Source organism: Eleutherodactylus coqui, chromosome 9, assembly GCF_035609145.1.
Source record: "Eleutherodactylus coqui strain aEleCoq1 chromosome 9, aEleCoq1.hap1, whole genome shotgun sequence".
NCBI classification, from domain to species: Eukaryota; Metazoa; Chordata; class Amphibia; order Anura; family Eleutherodactylidae; genus Eleutherodactylus; species Eleutherodactylus coqui.
Genome location: NC_089845.1, coordinates 118,476,215 through 118,493,703, shown reverse-complemented (window position 1 = coordinate 118,493,703; position 17,489 = coordinate 118,476,215). Strand labels below are relative to the sequence as shown.

General features: G+C 43.5%; 1 protein-coding gene across 1 annotated transcript in view; it reads right to left on the bottom strand.

Moving 5' to 3' along the window:
- The window catches only part of STK3 (serine/threonine kinase 3), a 213,020-nt gene that overhangs the window by 91,854 nt on the left and 103,677 nt on the right, over positions 1–17,489 (bottom strand). The window contains exons 8-9 of the mRNA XM_066578398.1: positions 15,299–15,424; positions 3,885–4,083 (exon numbers count right to left, since the gene is read on the bottom strand). Coding sequence (XP_066434495.1) covers positions 3,885–4,083; positions 15,299–15,424 — 325 coding nt within the window. The remainder of the gene's footprint in view (positions 1–3,884; positions 4,084–15,298; positions 15,425–17,489) is intronic.

The window sequence follows — 17,489 nt, the reverse complement described above, 5'->3', positions numbered from 1 at the left end:
AGAGATGGTGAATTCTCCTTCAATTGAAATCTTCAAACAGAGGCTGGACGAATATCTGGCATACATCTACTGCATTTCCCTGATCATAGAAGGAAATTAGATTACTCTGGCATGACTTGTTTGTTACAAACCCCTGCTGGCTCTGGTTAATCACTCCATTCTTACCAAGTACTTGCATACATGCTTTTTAATAATTTGTTCAAAGATCTTTCCTGGTATAGTAGTCAGGCTCACAAGCCTGTAGTTTCCTGGATCCACCTTATTCTCTTTTTTGAAGATAGGTACAACATTTGCCCTTTTCCAATCTTCTAGGACTTCACCTGTTCTCCAGGAAAGATTAACTTTCAGTAAAGAAGCTCTAAAGAAGAAAATGTGTCGTGCCAATAGTAAAGCATGCTGAGACCATTCATGTGTGGGGTTGCTTTTCATCCAAGGGAGTGGGATCACTCACAATTTTGCTTAAGAACACAGGCATGAATAAAGAATGGTATCTAGAAGTGTTTTAAGAGACACTCCAACCAACAATATAGGAGCATCTAGGTGATGAACAAAGGTCTTTTCCAGCATGATGAACCACCATGTCCCAAAGAAAAATGGTAACTAAGTGGCTCGGTGAACAAAACATTGAAATTTTGATTCCATGGCAAGGAAACTCCTCAGATCTCCATCCCATTGAGAACCTGTGGTCAATCCTCAAAAAGCAGGTGGACAAACAAACACAGAAATTGTGATAAACCCCAAGCGATGATTAGGAAAAATGGGTTATCAATCAATCGGGATTCGGCCCAGAAGTGGATATCCAGCATGTCGGGGCGAATTGCAGAAGTCTTGAAGAATGAGAGCCAACACTGTAAATATTGAGTCTTTGCCTAAACTTGATGTTTTTATCAAAGTTTAAATGCTTATGAAATGCTTCTACCTGTACTTGAATGTACCCTATAAACATCTGACTAAAAGACCTACAAAACGCTGAAGCAGCAAACTTTGTGACAACCAACATTTATGTGGGTCTCAAAATTTTTGGCTACCACTGTAAATCCAGCCTTGGGCCGTATGCACACAGCAGAGCCTGTACTGTGGATGCTCCACATGGCTCGCTGTCAGACATGCGCAGTACAGATTTTGTAAAAAAAAATTTAACCTCCGGCTTTTCCCTCGTCATCGCTCAGCACACTTGCAGAATGGCCACGGATCGGACGGCTTCCATTGACTTCAATGAAAGGCATCCGCACAAAAATGGAGCATGCTGTGATTTTTCATCCACAAGCGGAAACTGCAATTGGTTCTCTCTCGTGCTCAGGAATAATCACTTTTGCATAGCATGTTATGGGCGGTACTTGCGGCGGAATCCGGAAGCAGACGCCCACTGCGGATTCTGCAATTCAAATTCGCCCATGTGCATTCACCCTTACACTTGCAATTTTGTTTTGCAGCAAGTTTAGAAAATAATTAGTGAATTCACTTAAAACAGTCTTCAGGTGCATCACACGTTATAGGAACGCAGCAAAACTACAGGTTAGAGTTACGGTACAGTTACAGCAGAAAGTCTGCAGCGGTTTTTACTCTGCATGTGAACAGGATTTGCTTTAATCTCATTCACTTTAATGCTAAACGTTTACGCTGTGGTTTTTCAACAGCATTTTCGCAATGTGTGAACAAGATTTTTTTCCTAATCATTGATTAATGGGAAGCAGATTGAAAATGAACATGGTTTCCTATTTGCACTCAGAATTTCAATTGGTTTAGATTAGTTGCAGAGCAAAAAAAAACAAAAAAAACCAACAAACATATTGTAAGGACAAAGCAAGTGTGAACTAAGCTCCATCTTATCTTACCAGTTTAGGACTTTTCACTCATAACTAGTGCTAACCAGTTCATACAAAACCACTTACCAAATACTCAAATATATAAGCTGTATGCCCACTATTACTCTTCTGATTGATCAAAAGACTAATAAAAAAAAACCTAAAATAACGCAAGATTTTTCTTACATAATAGAAGTGGAAACAAAACAGATAATGTGCATGTATGTTTATATTTTTTATATACTATAGATCCATCTCGGTTTGTCAAAAGCAGCAGGTTAGGAAATATTGATAAGAGCTTTATGTGAAATGATCTGCTCTTTATCTCCATCTAGTGGACAAATGTAGTATACTGTATATAGCATCAATTGGGCTTCTCATGATACAGTCAGCGTCCCAGAAAAAGTTGTGTTTCCGAGTGGCAGGAGAAGAAAGTTTTTTTTATATACAATATATATAAGTAAAGTTTCCACTTTGATTCTACGCCTGCCATTAAAATAGGGGCAAGCAAAAAACAAAACTATTCCTTATCTGTATTAGGTATGTAGCAATATGTACATCTTCAGTAATGGAAATGGTTGTCTTTTGACAAGTTCCAAATGTAAATTATCCAGAGTATTTTCCAGATATTTCCAAGTATAATTTCCCCCCTTCATGTAAGTGATCCAAGTGTTATTAAAGGAGAAGCTGGGAGGACGCATTACATTTATATCTCTAGATTTACATTTAGCGCAGCTGCATCTCTTAAGCGCACCAATACCAATCAGATCCAAATGCGAAAGTAGCTAGAGCAATCAAAGTCAGACTGGGCTCTTTGAGCAACTGCCTGCTTGCTGTGAATGGAACCATCCCTGGCACACTCCGCCTCCATTCACAGAAAGACTAGCGCTGCTGTGTAAAAGCACATCACCAATAGTCGCTGGGATGAGAGGTTGAGTGCTAATATGCCTAACAGTAGTCCTGTGAAAAGCCAATTTTCATTAGCGGCTGCAGAGGGCATTTACCAATTACTGTGACCTCATTAACAGACTAATAAACCTGTTGTGCGGACAAGAACATCTTGTGATATGACTGGTCAGCTCCACCTGAACACCTTTTGTAGAACTTTGTGCTGTACCATTCCTCCTGGTAAAGTATTAAAACTGGATCTTCTCATCCGTCTTGTCACCGGGTTGCGTGTCTATACAGTCTTGTACCAATTGGAATGGAAATACCCAGTTATCAGCTTATTCATGAATTTCCAGGATTAACCAAAAAACAGCACAGCAATGAGGTCTAAGGGTGGGTTCTGACATGGTGGAATCCTGCCGGAAATCTTGTGGTTTAGCCGCAGTGAAAAACCACGAGCTTACCGCCGGCAAAGCGCTGCTTCAAAACCCGAGGCACTTAGCCGCAGGTTTTGGAGCAGTTTGACCGCACGCTTTTCCGTTGCGGCTGGCATTCCCATAAAGAGCAGCGTGGCCGCAAAAGAAAAAAAAAATTGACATGCTGCGGCCGAGGAATCTGCGCCTCAGCGCCGGCTTTGCCGTGACGTGTGGACGAGATTTTTGACAAATCTCGTCCACATGGCTGGCTAAACCCGGGACTAGCGTCCGCAGGTGGAATTGTTCTGTGTAAACATGGGACCCGAAAAGGGCAAGTAAGAGAGAACCACTCACTTGTCAAAATCACTTGGTTTTCTGCTCCCCTAAAAACCAAATAACAGCCGGCTCATACAAACAGGCAGTCCATCCATGAACAACTGCCTGTTCACTCTGAATGGAGGCGTGCGGCTGGGAGAGATCTCCGCATGCTCTGCGTCCATTCTGCAAATGATCATTGCTGCTGTGTGAAAGCACAAGAGCGATATAACTGTTGAGATAGCCATTGGGCACTTAACAGTCGTACCGTGCAAAAAGTACCCCAGAAAGAGATGCTGCAGAATTGCATTAATATTAATATAACTATTTACTAAAGCAGCCATGTCCGAAGAGCCAACAGCTGCGGCACAAGTGTTTTTCCCAAAATCTTGGATTAGTTCTAATCAAAGTTCATGGTTTGTAAAGAATGTTGAACCCCAGGACTTTTCCAACAACCTACTTTTCATAGTGCCATCTTCTTCCTCCTCCTCTTCCTCGTCACTGTTGATTACCATGGTGCCCAGATCAGATTCCAACATGGTACTATTATGCTCGATCATGGTTTGAGCACCTTCGCTCATAGTGCTGGCCGCTCTCATGGTCCCCGCACTCTCGGAGCTGGTTTTGACCATCGTGTGAGAGTCGAGCTCATCTTCCTCCTGTAACACACACAATAGGGTTACTGAGCGGTGCGATCCTCAGATTAGCCTTCATAAAAACACTCTGAAATGCATTCATTGCCTGAGATTAAAGATTAGTTTAAATACATTTATTCTGCGTAACCACATCACAAAAACCTCAAACCGTCCTATAAATACTCAAGTGTTTCATGCTGGAAAACGATGAACTTTAACCGCACATTTTATTGGTTTGACTACTTCTCAAGGTCGTAATTTACAATTAAAGTAGAGAAGACAATAGGATTGGGGAGCACGACGGGAGGTACCTTTTATATTGCAAACATTAAGTGTTAGATCAATTTATGGAGGCTGCCATATTTTACTGCTCCCATCCCAAGAAAAAAAAAAACAAGCAAGACATTTTTAGCAATAGAGAGATCTGCTCAGCAGATGCTGGGGAATTGTTGAAAGCAACGGATTCCAGCACTGGATACAACAGCATTTCCAATCAGTGGCAGTAATGTTCCTGGAATGCAAAGCCGAACTGATGATAATCCAGTGCATGATTCATAAGCCCCATATGGAGCACAAGTATTGGAAAACAAAAGAAGAGACATCGCTTCTCCCACACGTTCTCATCAAAAGAGCTGGGACGGCTTTCTTCACAAGGAGCGCAATTAAAAAGCGTGTCTTCTACAAAGCAGGACTTGCCTCGTCCGTAGCGCTGTACTATAAAGACCCCGCTCTGATCAGTGACCAGCTATACTGGTCGTAGGAAGCATAAGATAATGTAAAAATGTAACAAATTAAAGGACAGTGACATATCAGTGGATTCTGGACATACTTAAGCTTCTGTAATCCGTGCGTGTATCTCTTCTGACCCAAACTCTAAGCATCATAGGAAGATGCTCGGAATTGGGGTCATGACAAATTCCAGGTGACGGACACATAAATGCGGCCAGAATACACAGGTGTCAAAAGCCTAAGGCTCCTACTCTTTTGCCCCTCTATGCTTTAGGCCCATTTACACAGGAGGCTGCTGTACGGGAGCTAGTATCGCTGGCTCACAGCAGGAAGGCTAGAGGAGATTTCTCTCCTCTCGCTCCCCCACCCCTCTCCATTGAGTTAACATAGCAGCTGTTCAATACTGAACGGCTGCTATTTACACTGAACACTCATTGTCCATCGTTTATGCTGCATAAATGATCAGCAGATCCCTGATCACTCAGTGTAAATAGCAGCCGTTCAGTATTGAACAGCCGCTATGCTAACTCAATGGAAAGAGGAAGGGTAGCGCGAGGAGAGAAATCTCCTCCAGTCTCCCTGCCCCCTGCTGGCCGCTCTGTGAGTGAGCCAGCACTTCTAGCTACCGTGCAACAGCACGGGAGCGAGGACACACAGGGACAAGTGACGGGGATCGCTTTTTCTAACCAAGTCCAACGCTCCGCGCGTGAATACACCCTCAGGCCTCATTCAGTCAGTGGAATTTTGCTGCGGATTCCACACCATTTTAACATTCTATTGAATGCTATGAAACTGCACTGCAGTTCATATGGTGCCGACTTTTCATCATGCAAATTTTGAAATCCGCGTTGCAAGAAAGAGAAAAGAAAAAAAAAAAAGAAAGGAAAGAGAAAAAAAAAAAAAACAATTCAACTTCATAGCAGCCAACTTCAATTCTTGTTGCGGTTCCTATGCTAGAAAACACCAATTGGCAGCACAGGCCTGCCCCATTGCCTGGGTTAAATCCGCAGCACACCTCCGAGGCTCAGCGCCCGAGTTCTGCTGCAGACTGAACTGTCAGATCCACGCTGGAAAAACCTGACAATTTAAATGCCAGTGCGAAACGGGCCTCAGGGTGGTTTCAGAATAACATAAGGGCATATTCACATAGAACGGTAAAAGCCAGAATCAGGAGAAAGCAGTGTGCGTTTTTGCCAAGGTTTTGTGGCACTTGTGGTTTTTATAATACACGTAACAAAAGTGCATGTGCGATTAGCGCTGTGGAAACCTCGGTTAGATACCCGCTGCAAAGTTCGACGCAATGTCCGTCCATAGACATGCTATGTTAAAGGATTCTCCCCTGCCCACAAGCGGAAATCAACTGCGATTTTACACTCGCGGGGTAGAATCGCTGCATGTTCTATTCTGTGCAGAAAAACGCATGGACGGCTTCCATTGCAGTCAATGGAAGGCGTCCGTCCTGCGATACGTCTGCTGTCAGCACATCGGAAGTTTCGCGTGAATCCGCATAATAGTGGAAAATACGTTGCATGTATACTACGTATCCCCGTCTATGAAAGCGCTGCGGAATATGTTGGCGCTATACAAATAAAGTTTATTATTATTAATATACCCGGACTACTAGCAAAAAAACATTTGCAATTCTGCATTACTTTGGCCTCTTCTGCACAGAGCGGTCACATTTTAGTTGAACACACATTCTGAAGTGCAAAACTTGAACGTTTCAGAGAGGACCTGGAAATAATTGCGCCTTCATTTTGATGTGATTAGGGGAAGCCGTTAACACCCAACTTGTAATTACTAAGGACAACAGGTCCAATGCATCGCGCCCAGGCAATCACCGCCACAAGCTAATGGTAGCTGCAGCGGAGGAGCCTGCTACGACAAGCTTTGGGTGGGATTAATGAGTACAACATGTATTCTTGTACAGAACACACATCACTTCTCCGCCGTATATATTCCAATAATGATTATATGAAAAGACAGCCAGCAATTAACAACGGACTGAGCAGCGAAGTTTGTCAGACTCCCCCTTATCTGCACTGTTTCACAATGCACGGTGCAGCCAAACTGGCAGGTTGCTTTTATTTGTCAGATGGTCCGAATTAACTGCCTTAGATTACCGAGTGCGATATCCTAATTACTCCTGCAGTGTGTTCCTGCCCGTCCTTGGGCACATTTCCCACCGTCTCAAACATTTTCACCGGTGTGAAATCAGGCTGGGAAGAGGGCATGATGTGCCTAGCGGAGCGATAGAAATGAGTGCAGTCAGTAGGGTTAGCTAGTCTACTTGCAGGTCATCTGCAGCAAATTATAAAGGGGTGGTCCAATTTAGAAAACCCATTTTCAAATACCCTAAAAAGGGTATTTTGAGTTAACAAGTATTCTATCAGTCAACTCTGGAGGACCCAGCAAATCTATGGATTACAAAGCCCACTGTTGTCAATGAGCATCACACGTATTGCTTTACTTCCCCTGTGGGGGCACTGCAGAACAATTGAACACTTACTGCCATGTTCCCACCAGATTGCAGCTGATTGGTGGGAGTCTAACAAAGAGGGACAAGTTCGCGTATACAATATTGGTGAGGATTTAGGTGCAGCTTCCACTCCTAAATCCTCCAACTTCGTCAATATTCAACATCCAACAAAAGTGAATGGAAAAAATCCTCCACAAGAAGGAACGTGTTCTGCACGTTTGGGAGGGAAAGGATTGTCCAGCAGTTGAACATAAAACTCAGTGACTGCTGCAAAATTAGTGCATAAACCAATACTCATCTTTTGCACACACCCCCCCCCCCCCCCTCATACACCCACTCAGGTCCTCATCTGCTCCCAGGTAGTGTGGTCACATGACCAGTACACAGAAGTGAGTGGAGACCAGAGATGCACAACAGGTGAGTATAGGCTGGTTTATTCCTTTCCCAGCAGTCACTGAGTTTATTATTTTTTCTTTAAAAAGGTGCACCAACGTTTCAGACAGATTGTGCTCATGTAGCAGCCTGTGTACATCAGTAATCTACTAATATACTTTCATTAAAAATGCTGCTGTTTTGCCACTGTAATTCAAGACTGAAGTGGCTGCCACTAGGGGTCTCCCTTCCAGCTCCTGTGCAATCAATTGCCCATTGTTAGCTGTTGAGCCTCAGCAAATTCATAGCTGTGGGGGAGGGGCTAGGTTCACAGGCTGACAAATCTGCAGACACTGTGTAGACAATCTCTGCATCTCCTGCTGTTACAGCATATGTGTGTGAATACATATACATTATATTGGGTTTACTGACCATCTGACCAGAATGTCTTTGAATGCCTGACTCATACAATCGTCCTGCAAAAGCAGAAGGGCAGGCTACTGCTGATCAGACAAGAGACAGAGCAATGCAGCATGAGAAGTGAAAGTAAGGAAGTACAGGACAGTGAACTACCGGCGGAATGCTAGGATTGCTCCACATCCTCTGCATGAAAGTAGACTGTAAACAGGAAGGCAGTAGAAAAATGGGTTAGACTACCAGAAAATCAGAATTTAAAAAACTGAAATGTGGCAAATGAGTCTTTAATGAGAAACTGTTACGTTTTAGAAAACTTGCTGAAAACTCCCTTCACCTCACTGAATATAGAATCAAAGCAGAAATCCGAGGCTTACAGTCTTAAAATACACACAATTCCAAGCCGTGTGAACATAGAATTTACCACAACATTTAGGCTATGTAACCATTTATTAGCTTAATATTTTCTGTGAGACTGGGTAACACCACATGTGTCTGCCAAGAACACTCCTACAAGGCAACTTTCTTAGGGATTTAAACAAATATAGAAAATATGCCTTTTGAGGAGACAAACTTAGTTTAACTCATTTTTAACAATCACTACTGTTTTGAACGTGACAAGAAAGCGCTATCTTCTAGCAAAAAAATGTGTCAAAAAATTTGCAAAAAATCTTTACAAAAAAGATTCAACCTCTGTCACATCTGTGCTTTTGCATTAGAATACTTGCTAGCTGTCTATTTCTTTATTCTTCAGTGTTCAATAGTCTCGCATTGATCTTCTGTATCACACAAAGTATCGGTTGTATAGATCCTATATATGTACAGTATTTATATTATTGTCAGCTTGTTTTTATGCATTACATTCCTGGCTCTGAAGTGATAAGCTTTACCTAGAATACCATATTAATTGAATACCATGTGTCATTTTTATAATTTCTGTAATTTTCGCATGGTTTGTGTTCCCCATGTGCCTTGAAAGCGCTGCAGAATTAGTTGGCTCTATACAAATAAAGATTATTAACTAGAAGACTGCAGTTCATCTACACAACACAAGGGGGTGCCAAAGACAACAAAATAAAAGACTAGTAGAAGAAAATTTTACAGATCAGGAGAGAAGATTAAACTTCCTTCAGCCTATTCAAACAAGACATAAATGCTACAATTCTGTGCACTATCCACTTAAATTAGTCATATCCAGTGCCAAATACTGCACGTTAAGGATCTGAAGTGAAAGTTTTCAACTTATCAACACTCAACCCATCATAAATGTGATAAATCGGACGTTCAAACATTACACCTCACCTGCTGGGGCGCAGAAACATTTCAGAGAACAGGCTTAGAATATGCAATGTTATTCATACAGTGTAGTAGCCAAAAGTAGATACAAAAATACAATTTTCAGTCTCTTCTTTAGGCCTCCTGCACACGGGTGGGGCTCTGCATTCCTTCCCACGAGCGGAAATCAATTGCGGTTTTCCGCTCGCAGGGGAGAAATCGCAACATGCTGCGATTTTGTGTGGGCTACACACGGCCGGCTTCCATTGAAGTCAATGGATGTCGTCTGTCCCGCAGCTATTCTGCAATCATCACTGCACAACGGTCGCGGATGTGGAGTCATCACCATAGCAACAGCGCGACGTCCACCGTACTGCGTATGTGCGTCGGCCGGCACATCAGCAGCAAAGGAGAAGACGCCGGAGAGGTAAGCAAGGGTCACTGGCTGGGCACCGGGTTGAACTCTGCTGCGGGAATCCCACATGCGGAGTCTGACCCGCCCGTGTGCAGGAGGCCTACTCTTCCAATTTGAGGATCCACAGTTTACAAAAAAAAAGTTTTCTATATGAAAACAAGGCCTTCCATAAAACAAGGACTTTCATCCTTGGTGATAAAAGAGACCCCTTTTATTAAAATAGGTTTTCTGGGACTTTGATATTGAGGATTTACCCTCATCAGTGAGGATCCAACTCCTGGCACCCCCACCTAGGTCAGGAGTCTTTGCACTTAAAGATGGCAAGACTGACAGATCACGGGGGCCTGACTGTGGAGACTCCCATCAGTCTCGAAAACAGGGGTCTTGTTTGGCTCGGCTCTGATCAGGACCCCATCAGTTTGCTAGGAGTGTGCTCAGCCATTTCTGTCTGCCACATGCATGCGCAGCCATGGAGCTCTCCATGGAAACCGACGGGATCCTGGTCGAGGGTCAGTGCGGTGCTGCAATGGTAAGGGCGGAAGTGGGTCAAGCAGGACACCCCAGCCCTTTCCCGTTCTCAGGAATGGTGGGAGTACCAGCGGTCAGGCCCCCCACCGTTGTATCAATTTTCACCTATCCAGTGGATTTTTCATTTTTCCAGTGGATGGGTGAAAAATGGAAAACAGTTTATCTTAATACCCCTCTACCAAAACTCTGCAGCCTCTTTATAGGCCTGTGAGATCACTTTCACAGATCACAAGGCCTCTCTGAGGCTCAGACCCTTCCCATTAGAAGGGGATTAAGCAGCATTACCAGGCACACAATATACGGCACTGTGCCTGGTATACAATGGAGGCCACAGCGCTCGACTCCTGCACACAACTGAACGGTGGTGATGACATCAGCTGGATCCCAGCTGATAATAATAATAATAATCTTTATTTGTATAGCGCCAACTTATTCCGCAGCGCTTTCAGGCATGGATAAATGCAAAACAATACAACAACTGCAACAGTTACAATGTGAGATACATTGGGTGATCTCATATTGATGACCGTCTTCTGCTCTGCGGATGGTTCGCACGGCTTGCCGTTGGACATGCACAGTACAGATTTATTTTTAAACCCCTTCTTTTCCCACGGCATCACCTAGCGATGAGGTGGAATCCGTGACTTTACCGCAATGTCAATTGCGGAAGGGCCGCGGGTTGGACAGATTCCATTTACTTCAATGGAAGCAGTCAATGCGGAACACGCAAAAAAATAGATCATGCTGCGATTTGAAGTCAATAGAAATGAACAAAAGCATACATTCAGTTTTTTTGGGGGGGAGGGGGCGGGTTTTTTTTTTTGTTTTTTTTCAAGAAAAGATCCATTTGATGGATCTGCCATAAAAACAGAAAAAACACTTTCAATGAATTCCTGTTTTGTGCATTTCTATTTTTTGAAAAACAGGATCTACCGAAATAACACCAATGTGACATTTGCCTCACCTGTAGCCGCTACATTCTCCAATCGGAACACTTTTTGCCCTACAGATACAATTATCTACAATGTAACGTACAGTGATAAATACAACGAGGGTTAAACTGCCGAACCAAACAAAAACAAAACGCAAATAATGAAGGCCCCTCCAGTATCCTCTGACAGAAGCAGGCTCTTTAAGGTGACCGTACGAGCCCCTTACACAAGGTACAAGCATCCTATTGGTGCGAGCCGCATGATGGAAACCTCTTGTGACAGGCTGACATGTTTTGATAGGTGCTGAGGTAAGTAAACAGATTTTTTTAATTAGCAGAAAACGGCAAGCAAAGTATTCTACAGGGGGGGTAACGGAGATCTGAACGCTTAAATGTTAGTTTAAGCATACTGACTATGACTGGCCTCTTCTAGAGAATTTTAATTTTTTGGATGGGATTTTGATTCAGGAGGTCAAGCAGCTGTGTGGTGGAATGTATCACAATCAGACCTCAGTTCATGACAGATTGCAGGGAAGACCGCCAAATATTTATTACCTTAAAGAACAGGGTCACTCGGCTTTGTTTTTTCTGTCTTCTCGCTGCATATTGAGGACCGCTTTAGCCCTGAATGTTGCAATTGTTTTACCCCTTATAGGAAAGCGGGCGAAAACGTACAAGCGTAGACGATAACTTACACAGGAGGGAGAAACTGCAAAAGATAAGAGCTGTGTAACGCGGTCTATACACGTCTCATGGGCCCGGCATGAAGACTGGTAATTACTTTTTGAGGTTTTGTTCAAGTGTAATACTATATAATGTAGTGCTTCATATCCCGAAAAAGGAGGCCATACAAGACTGTGGGATAAAACAAGCCATGATTAAAAGGGAGCTTGTCACTAGGTTCATGTTGCCAAAACCACAGGCAGCATGAACCCACAACACGTATTCACAGTGCGCCCCTGTACATTTCATTCTTAAACACCGCGGCCATACTTTGAATTTTGACTTGAAACGGAGCACCGAGTCAAGGATGCAGCCTCTTCTCATCTGCATGATGTAGGCCGACAGCTCTCTCCCCGTACACAAAAGGAGAGAAAGTTGTCCATCTACATCACGTGGGTGGGAGTATTCCAGGGTAACCCACTTCCAGGACTCACAGCTCCATTCCGATTTAAAGTAGGTCTAATCTGAAAGACCTCAGTGTTGCAGAATAAACCAAAGTGGCGCACTGTGATTGTCAGTCCTGGACTCATGCTGCCCGTGATTTGGCCAGCATGGATCTAACAATTGCTTCCCTTTAGGCCTCATGTCCGTGGGCGTATGTGATTTGTGGAATCCCCACGTTCAAGCACCCATAGGGAACCATGGGCGTCTACACTTCAATTTACACATGCGGATTTGTTTTCCGGATTCAGCATGCGAAAAACAAAATGCAGCATGCTCCACACACTTCCGCACACATGCGCAGTACAGAAAAAAGAAGACAGGTATGCAGGATCACTCACTCTTAAATCACTGCTAACAACCTTCAGAGAGGCAGAGCAGACAGAGTTTAAGCTTGTGCCCATAGAAGTCTATGGAGAAGAGAAGGGGAAGAGAGAGCAGCTGCAGAAAGACAGAGGAAGAGACACTGCTGCTGGCTCTACTGTTTTATCTGACCCCAATGCTGGATTCAGAGTTTCACGGCTCAATAGTGCTCTATAATGCCCTCCAAGTTTTTGCTTTTGAGGCTCAGCTATAGAGATGGGAAAGCAGGATTTCCTCTTCTCTATATGTGCAGTGTAAGAGATGATATAGCAACTAGTCTACACCCACTAGCTCAGGGAAAACTGAGAATTATATAGAGTCTGCAAAGGAGAAAACTGGAGATAAAGGCAGGATGCAAGTCCTATAAGACCATTGGTCAACTGCCATACCTCTAAGGGTTCTAGAAGCCTGAGGGATTCACATTGGACAACACACAGACAGCCATCCATGTTCTGCCTGACACACATGGACAGTGCACATTCACATGCATTGCATATCCTATTTCTCGCTTGTGAAAAGGACAGGAATAGCACAAACCGTGAGTGGGTCCATGTGAGAAAATATCTGTGTGTATAGCTCTATAGGTTAGAACAGGTCTATTTGCATCCTGTGGTATTACAAAGACTGCCCCAAAATATGCTTGTGTGCAACTAGCCTTATAGTCAGCAATAGTTGTAATTCTCATGTACACATGAAGGTGGCAGGCTCTGGAAAAAGTCACCAGAAACGGTGAGTACACATGTACTCCATATATTCAAACCCTTGTAGAATGGTATCTATAAACAGGTAAGTATCACAGGGGTCTCCTCAGTAGATGAGTCAATGAGCTATATAATGAACACCTTTCCAGAGCTATGGTTTTTCAGAGAATTTTTCCGCCCGTTGTAGTTGAAATTTGGCGCCTTGTACTGGAAATGCTGTGGATTTTAAGGGTTGAAAATGGGCAGTATTTATGCCCCGTGTGAATACACCCTAAGAAAACAGCACAGGGAAGAACAGGACTTGTGGACAGCAGTTTGTAGGCTACTTGCATATGATGGAATGAAATAATGATACAGCAAGTACAGGGGGTTTATTTTGGTTTTTTTTTTTTAATTTGGGCAAATCGCCTACTACGAGGGGGATACCTTCTGGCTTGCATCATGTATGGAGATACTCTGACTAAGGCCGCCTGCAGACAAGCGGGTCGGATCCGGCAGCGAGAATTCTCGCTGCGCGATCCGACCCGAGCGCCTGCAGGGACGAGCGCGTACTCACCCGCACCTGGCGGCCCCGGCTCTTTCATGTGCCGGCTGCCGCGCAGCCGGCGCATGCGCAGACCGTAGCCGGCGGCCGGGTGAGTGCGTGCCCCGCAGAAAATTAGAACATGCAGCGGTTTGTTTGCCGCGCGAGATTTCGCGCGGCCAAACCGCAGCCGTCTGCATAGGGGTGCGTATTTTAATGCACTCCTATGCAAACTTTCAGCGGCGGAAATCCCGCGGCGGGATTTCCGCTCGTCTGCAGGCGGCCTAAGTTGCATAAATTAAACTTGGGGAAAGCATAACAGGTAGACAAATTACAGCTAGATGCACACAGAATTATATTCTACAGCTAGATTCACACAATGAATGATGTTATATCACGCAGGTTCAAACCTGTCCAGCTTTTTAGCTTTCCTTCTGCAGAACTGGATGTCTGCCTTTTCTTGACTACCCAGTTTCCCTGAAAATAAGACCTTGCATGATTTTTCAGGATTTTTGAGGATGCAGAATGATTTTCCAAGATCTTTGAGAACGCTTCAAATATAAGCCCTACTCCAAAATTAAGCCCTGATTACAGTTATTTAAAAAAGTCCATGTAAATAGTGCCCAGGCAGCTATACATGTAAAAAAGTGAAATCTTTTACAGCAAAAATGTATATAAGACAGTGTCTTATTTTCAGGGCATCTCCACGATGCACTGTGTTCCCAACAGAAACATAATGAATAGATTTCCCAACAATTAAACTATACCCTCCTGAAGTAGCCAGTTATCTCGATTAGGAGTCAGGGTTGCTGCTGATGATGAAGCAGATCATCCCGCTGATTAATCCCACTGACATAGTGCCAGAAACTATTCCCTGAATGCCGTCTGGTCAGTAGCACAAACCTATTCTTGTAATGACCGATGCAAACTGTGCAGACTCAGGCAGATTCCTGGCAAGGTCTTTGGGTAACAGGTTGTAAGTATAGTGAAGTAACAGTAATAGATTTCTGCACTGGCATAAAAATAACAAATATAGGTTGCTGTATATTTGGAAACCTATGAAATATTACAAAAATTAACATTTTTCGTGAAGATAAGCAGCCAATAGGTCATTTTTAAGTATTTTTAACAGTGTATATACACATCAGCATACAAAATAATAGTCTTAAAAGGGTATTCCAGGCATTTGCTATAATCCATCCTAAGGATAGGTTATCAATAGTGTATCAGCATGGGTTCACCGCTCAGAACTCCTGCCAATCAGCTGATCCTCGGGCCCTCTGTCCATGCAGTGGGGCCAGACGTCCAATATCAGTGATCAGAGAAAAAAAATAAATACACTTACAGAATTTTCGTCTTCCTCTTCCAGTTCTCTCTGCTGCTCCTCATGTCTTTTTGCTTTGATGTCCATGGCTTCTGTAATGAGGTCTCGGAGAATGGACACCGGCTTAGCATTTTTGATAAAGGTGTGCTGCAAAAAAAAAGAAAAGAAAAGAAAAAAATTTGTATTACAAAATGAACTTAATGTCTTGATGGTCATTATCATGCTTGGACTAAAATAATAGCAAAATAATAGAATAGAGGACGATATAAAGATTTTCATTTTGTGGATGCACTTCCAGAAATTTCCCGAATGTAGGAGACTGATTGAAAACTAGTAGAATGCAGTTTAGGATCGATCTTTATTGTTGTTCTCCTCCTCCTTTTAAAACAATCTAGCTCTGGTAGCTGTGCTAAGAGCTGTGATTCAGAGGAAAGCTGAAGCTAGCACTGCTAGCGGATCGTTAAATTCAAGCCAGACTAAAAATCGGCGTGCAGTCTTATCAGGACCACACACGGAGTTCTCCGCGGGTAGTGCTGATAGCATTGTTACCCGTCGACGAACAAAGGAGCTGAATGCAGATAAGAGCCCTACGGCCATTAACTGCATTCAGCTAAAGGCTTCATTGCACGCTAATAAGCTATTAAGTAGCTGAGAAGCTACTTAATAGGTTTATGCAAAATGATCGCTCAAAGCTGTCATTCAAACTGTCGTTTGTGTGATCATTGCTCCCTGTAAATGGGCCTATAGACAGGATTGCTAATTAAGGCCTATTAGCATAATTAGGAATTATCACTGTTTAACTACTTGATTGTGTTCAGATATAATAGGTGGTTTAGGCTGCCTGTCCACGGGCATTGCGATATCTCGCGAGCCGCCGCCGGGGAGCGGGAGCCTGCTGACAGATAGGCTCACCATGGAGAATCATGGCAATTTGCAGCATGCTGCGATTTGCCGTCCGCAAGCAGAGAATCGCTATGAGTCTCCGTTCGTAGACAAGGGGGCGCTGCGCTTTCCATAGCAACGCTATGGAAATCTTGCACTCGTTCCATGTGGCCGGATTATCGCCGCGGAGAACGCAAAGAAAAAACACCCGTGGACAGGCAGCCTAAAAGGAAAGATACATGTAATGATGAGGTTTGAAAATGTTTATTTACGGTTATGTAAAAACTAACATACTACAATAAAAGCTGATTAAGCATAAGACAACAGTCCTATTCTGGTGGGACTAGAATCGCCCATTCAAATCAATGGGTGCTTTAAAGAAAAACAAAACAATGCACACTGCATGTGAACGGGTAAGATTTTTTAAAGCACCCAAATACTTTAAATGAAATCAAATATGCCACCTTCTGTTTTTATACTGCAGGTGAAAAATAGGCTGCCTTCGATGACACTTGTGCGTTAAAAACACAAAAACTAGTGTAACGGGCACATACACTCACAGTGACATCAGTTTGTCACTGCCCAAATTCGCTCTCACCCATGTGAATACGGCCCGATTCACAGACGTCATCCTCTGTTACTGTAATGAATTCAAGTGGGAGGTTTATAGCAGTAAGAAAAAAAACTGCAATCAAAATGACTCAATCCTCTTTGCAAGTTCGGTTTACTTGCCAAATTCACAAACTTTTAGCTGTTTCGAGGGAGAATCATTTTGATTGTAACTGTATATAAGAGGCTCCCTGGAACCTGGTCAGGGGTTCCCCAGAAGACAACAGCACAGACATGCTACTTCTATGGTGGGAATGGACTCACTTCAGTCTTCTCTAAGAGGTTTGGCAAAGCAGAGTAATCAAGGCTTAAGCATAGCAATAACTGTAAAATGTGTTTCCACCATACGATGGTCACCGCTTGCCAGCAGTGTCGGAGGATCGGTACCCGGGCGAGGTCATGGCGTCAGCCCCAGCCCACATGATCCTCAAACCGATGCATGCTCGATTCATATAGTCAACGAAGGTACTTCTGTCAGTGTGTGGATTGGACAGCTGGAAGGTGGGTATACCAGCTGGCCAGTCGGCTTTAGTTTGGACACAATGCTACTTTTAGTCTGAAGGTTTCTGGTCAAGTTCGTGGCAATCCTCCAGTCTGGTGTCTCTGTTCAGAGAAGTCCGTTTGGCTATTAGTGTGATCTGGGGTCTTCGATCTTATCTTCTGCACATTTGTGGTATAGGCATTTGTGTAAAGGGTCTTTTGCATAGCATGATTTTTGTAC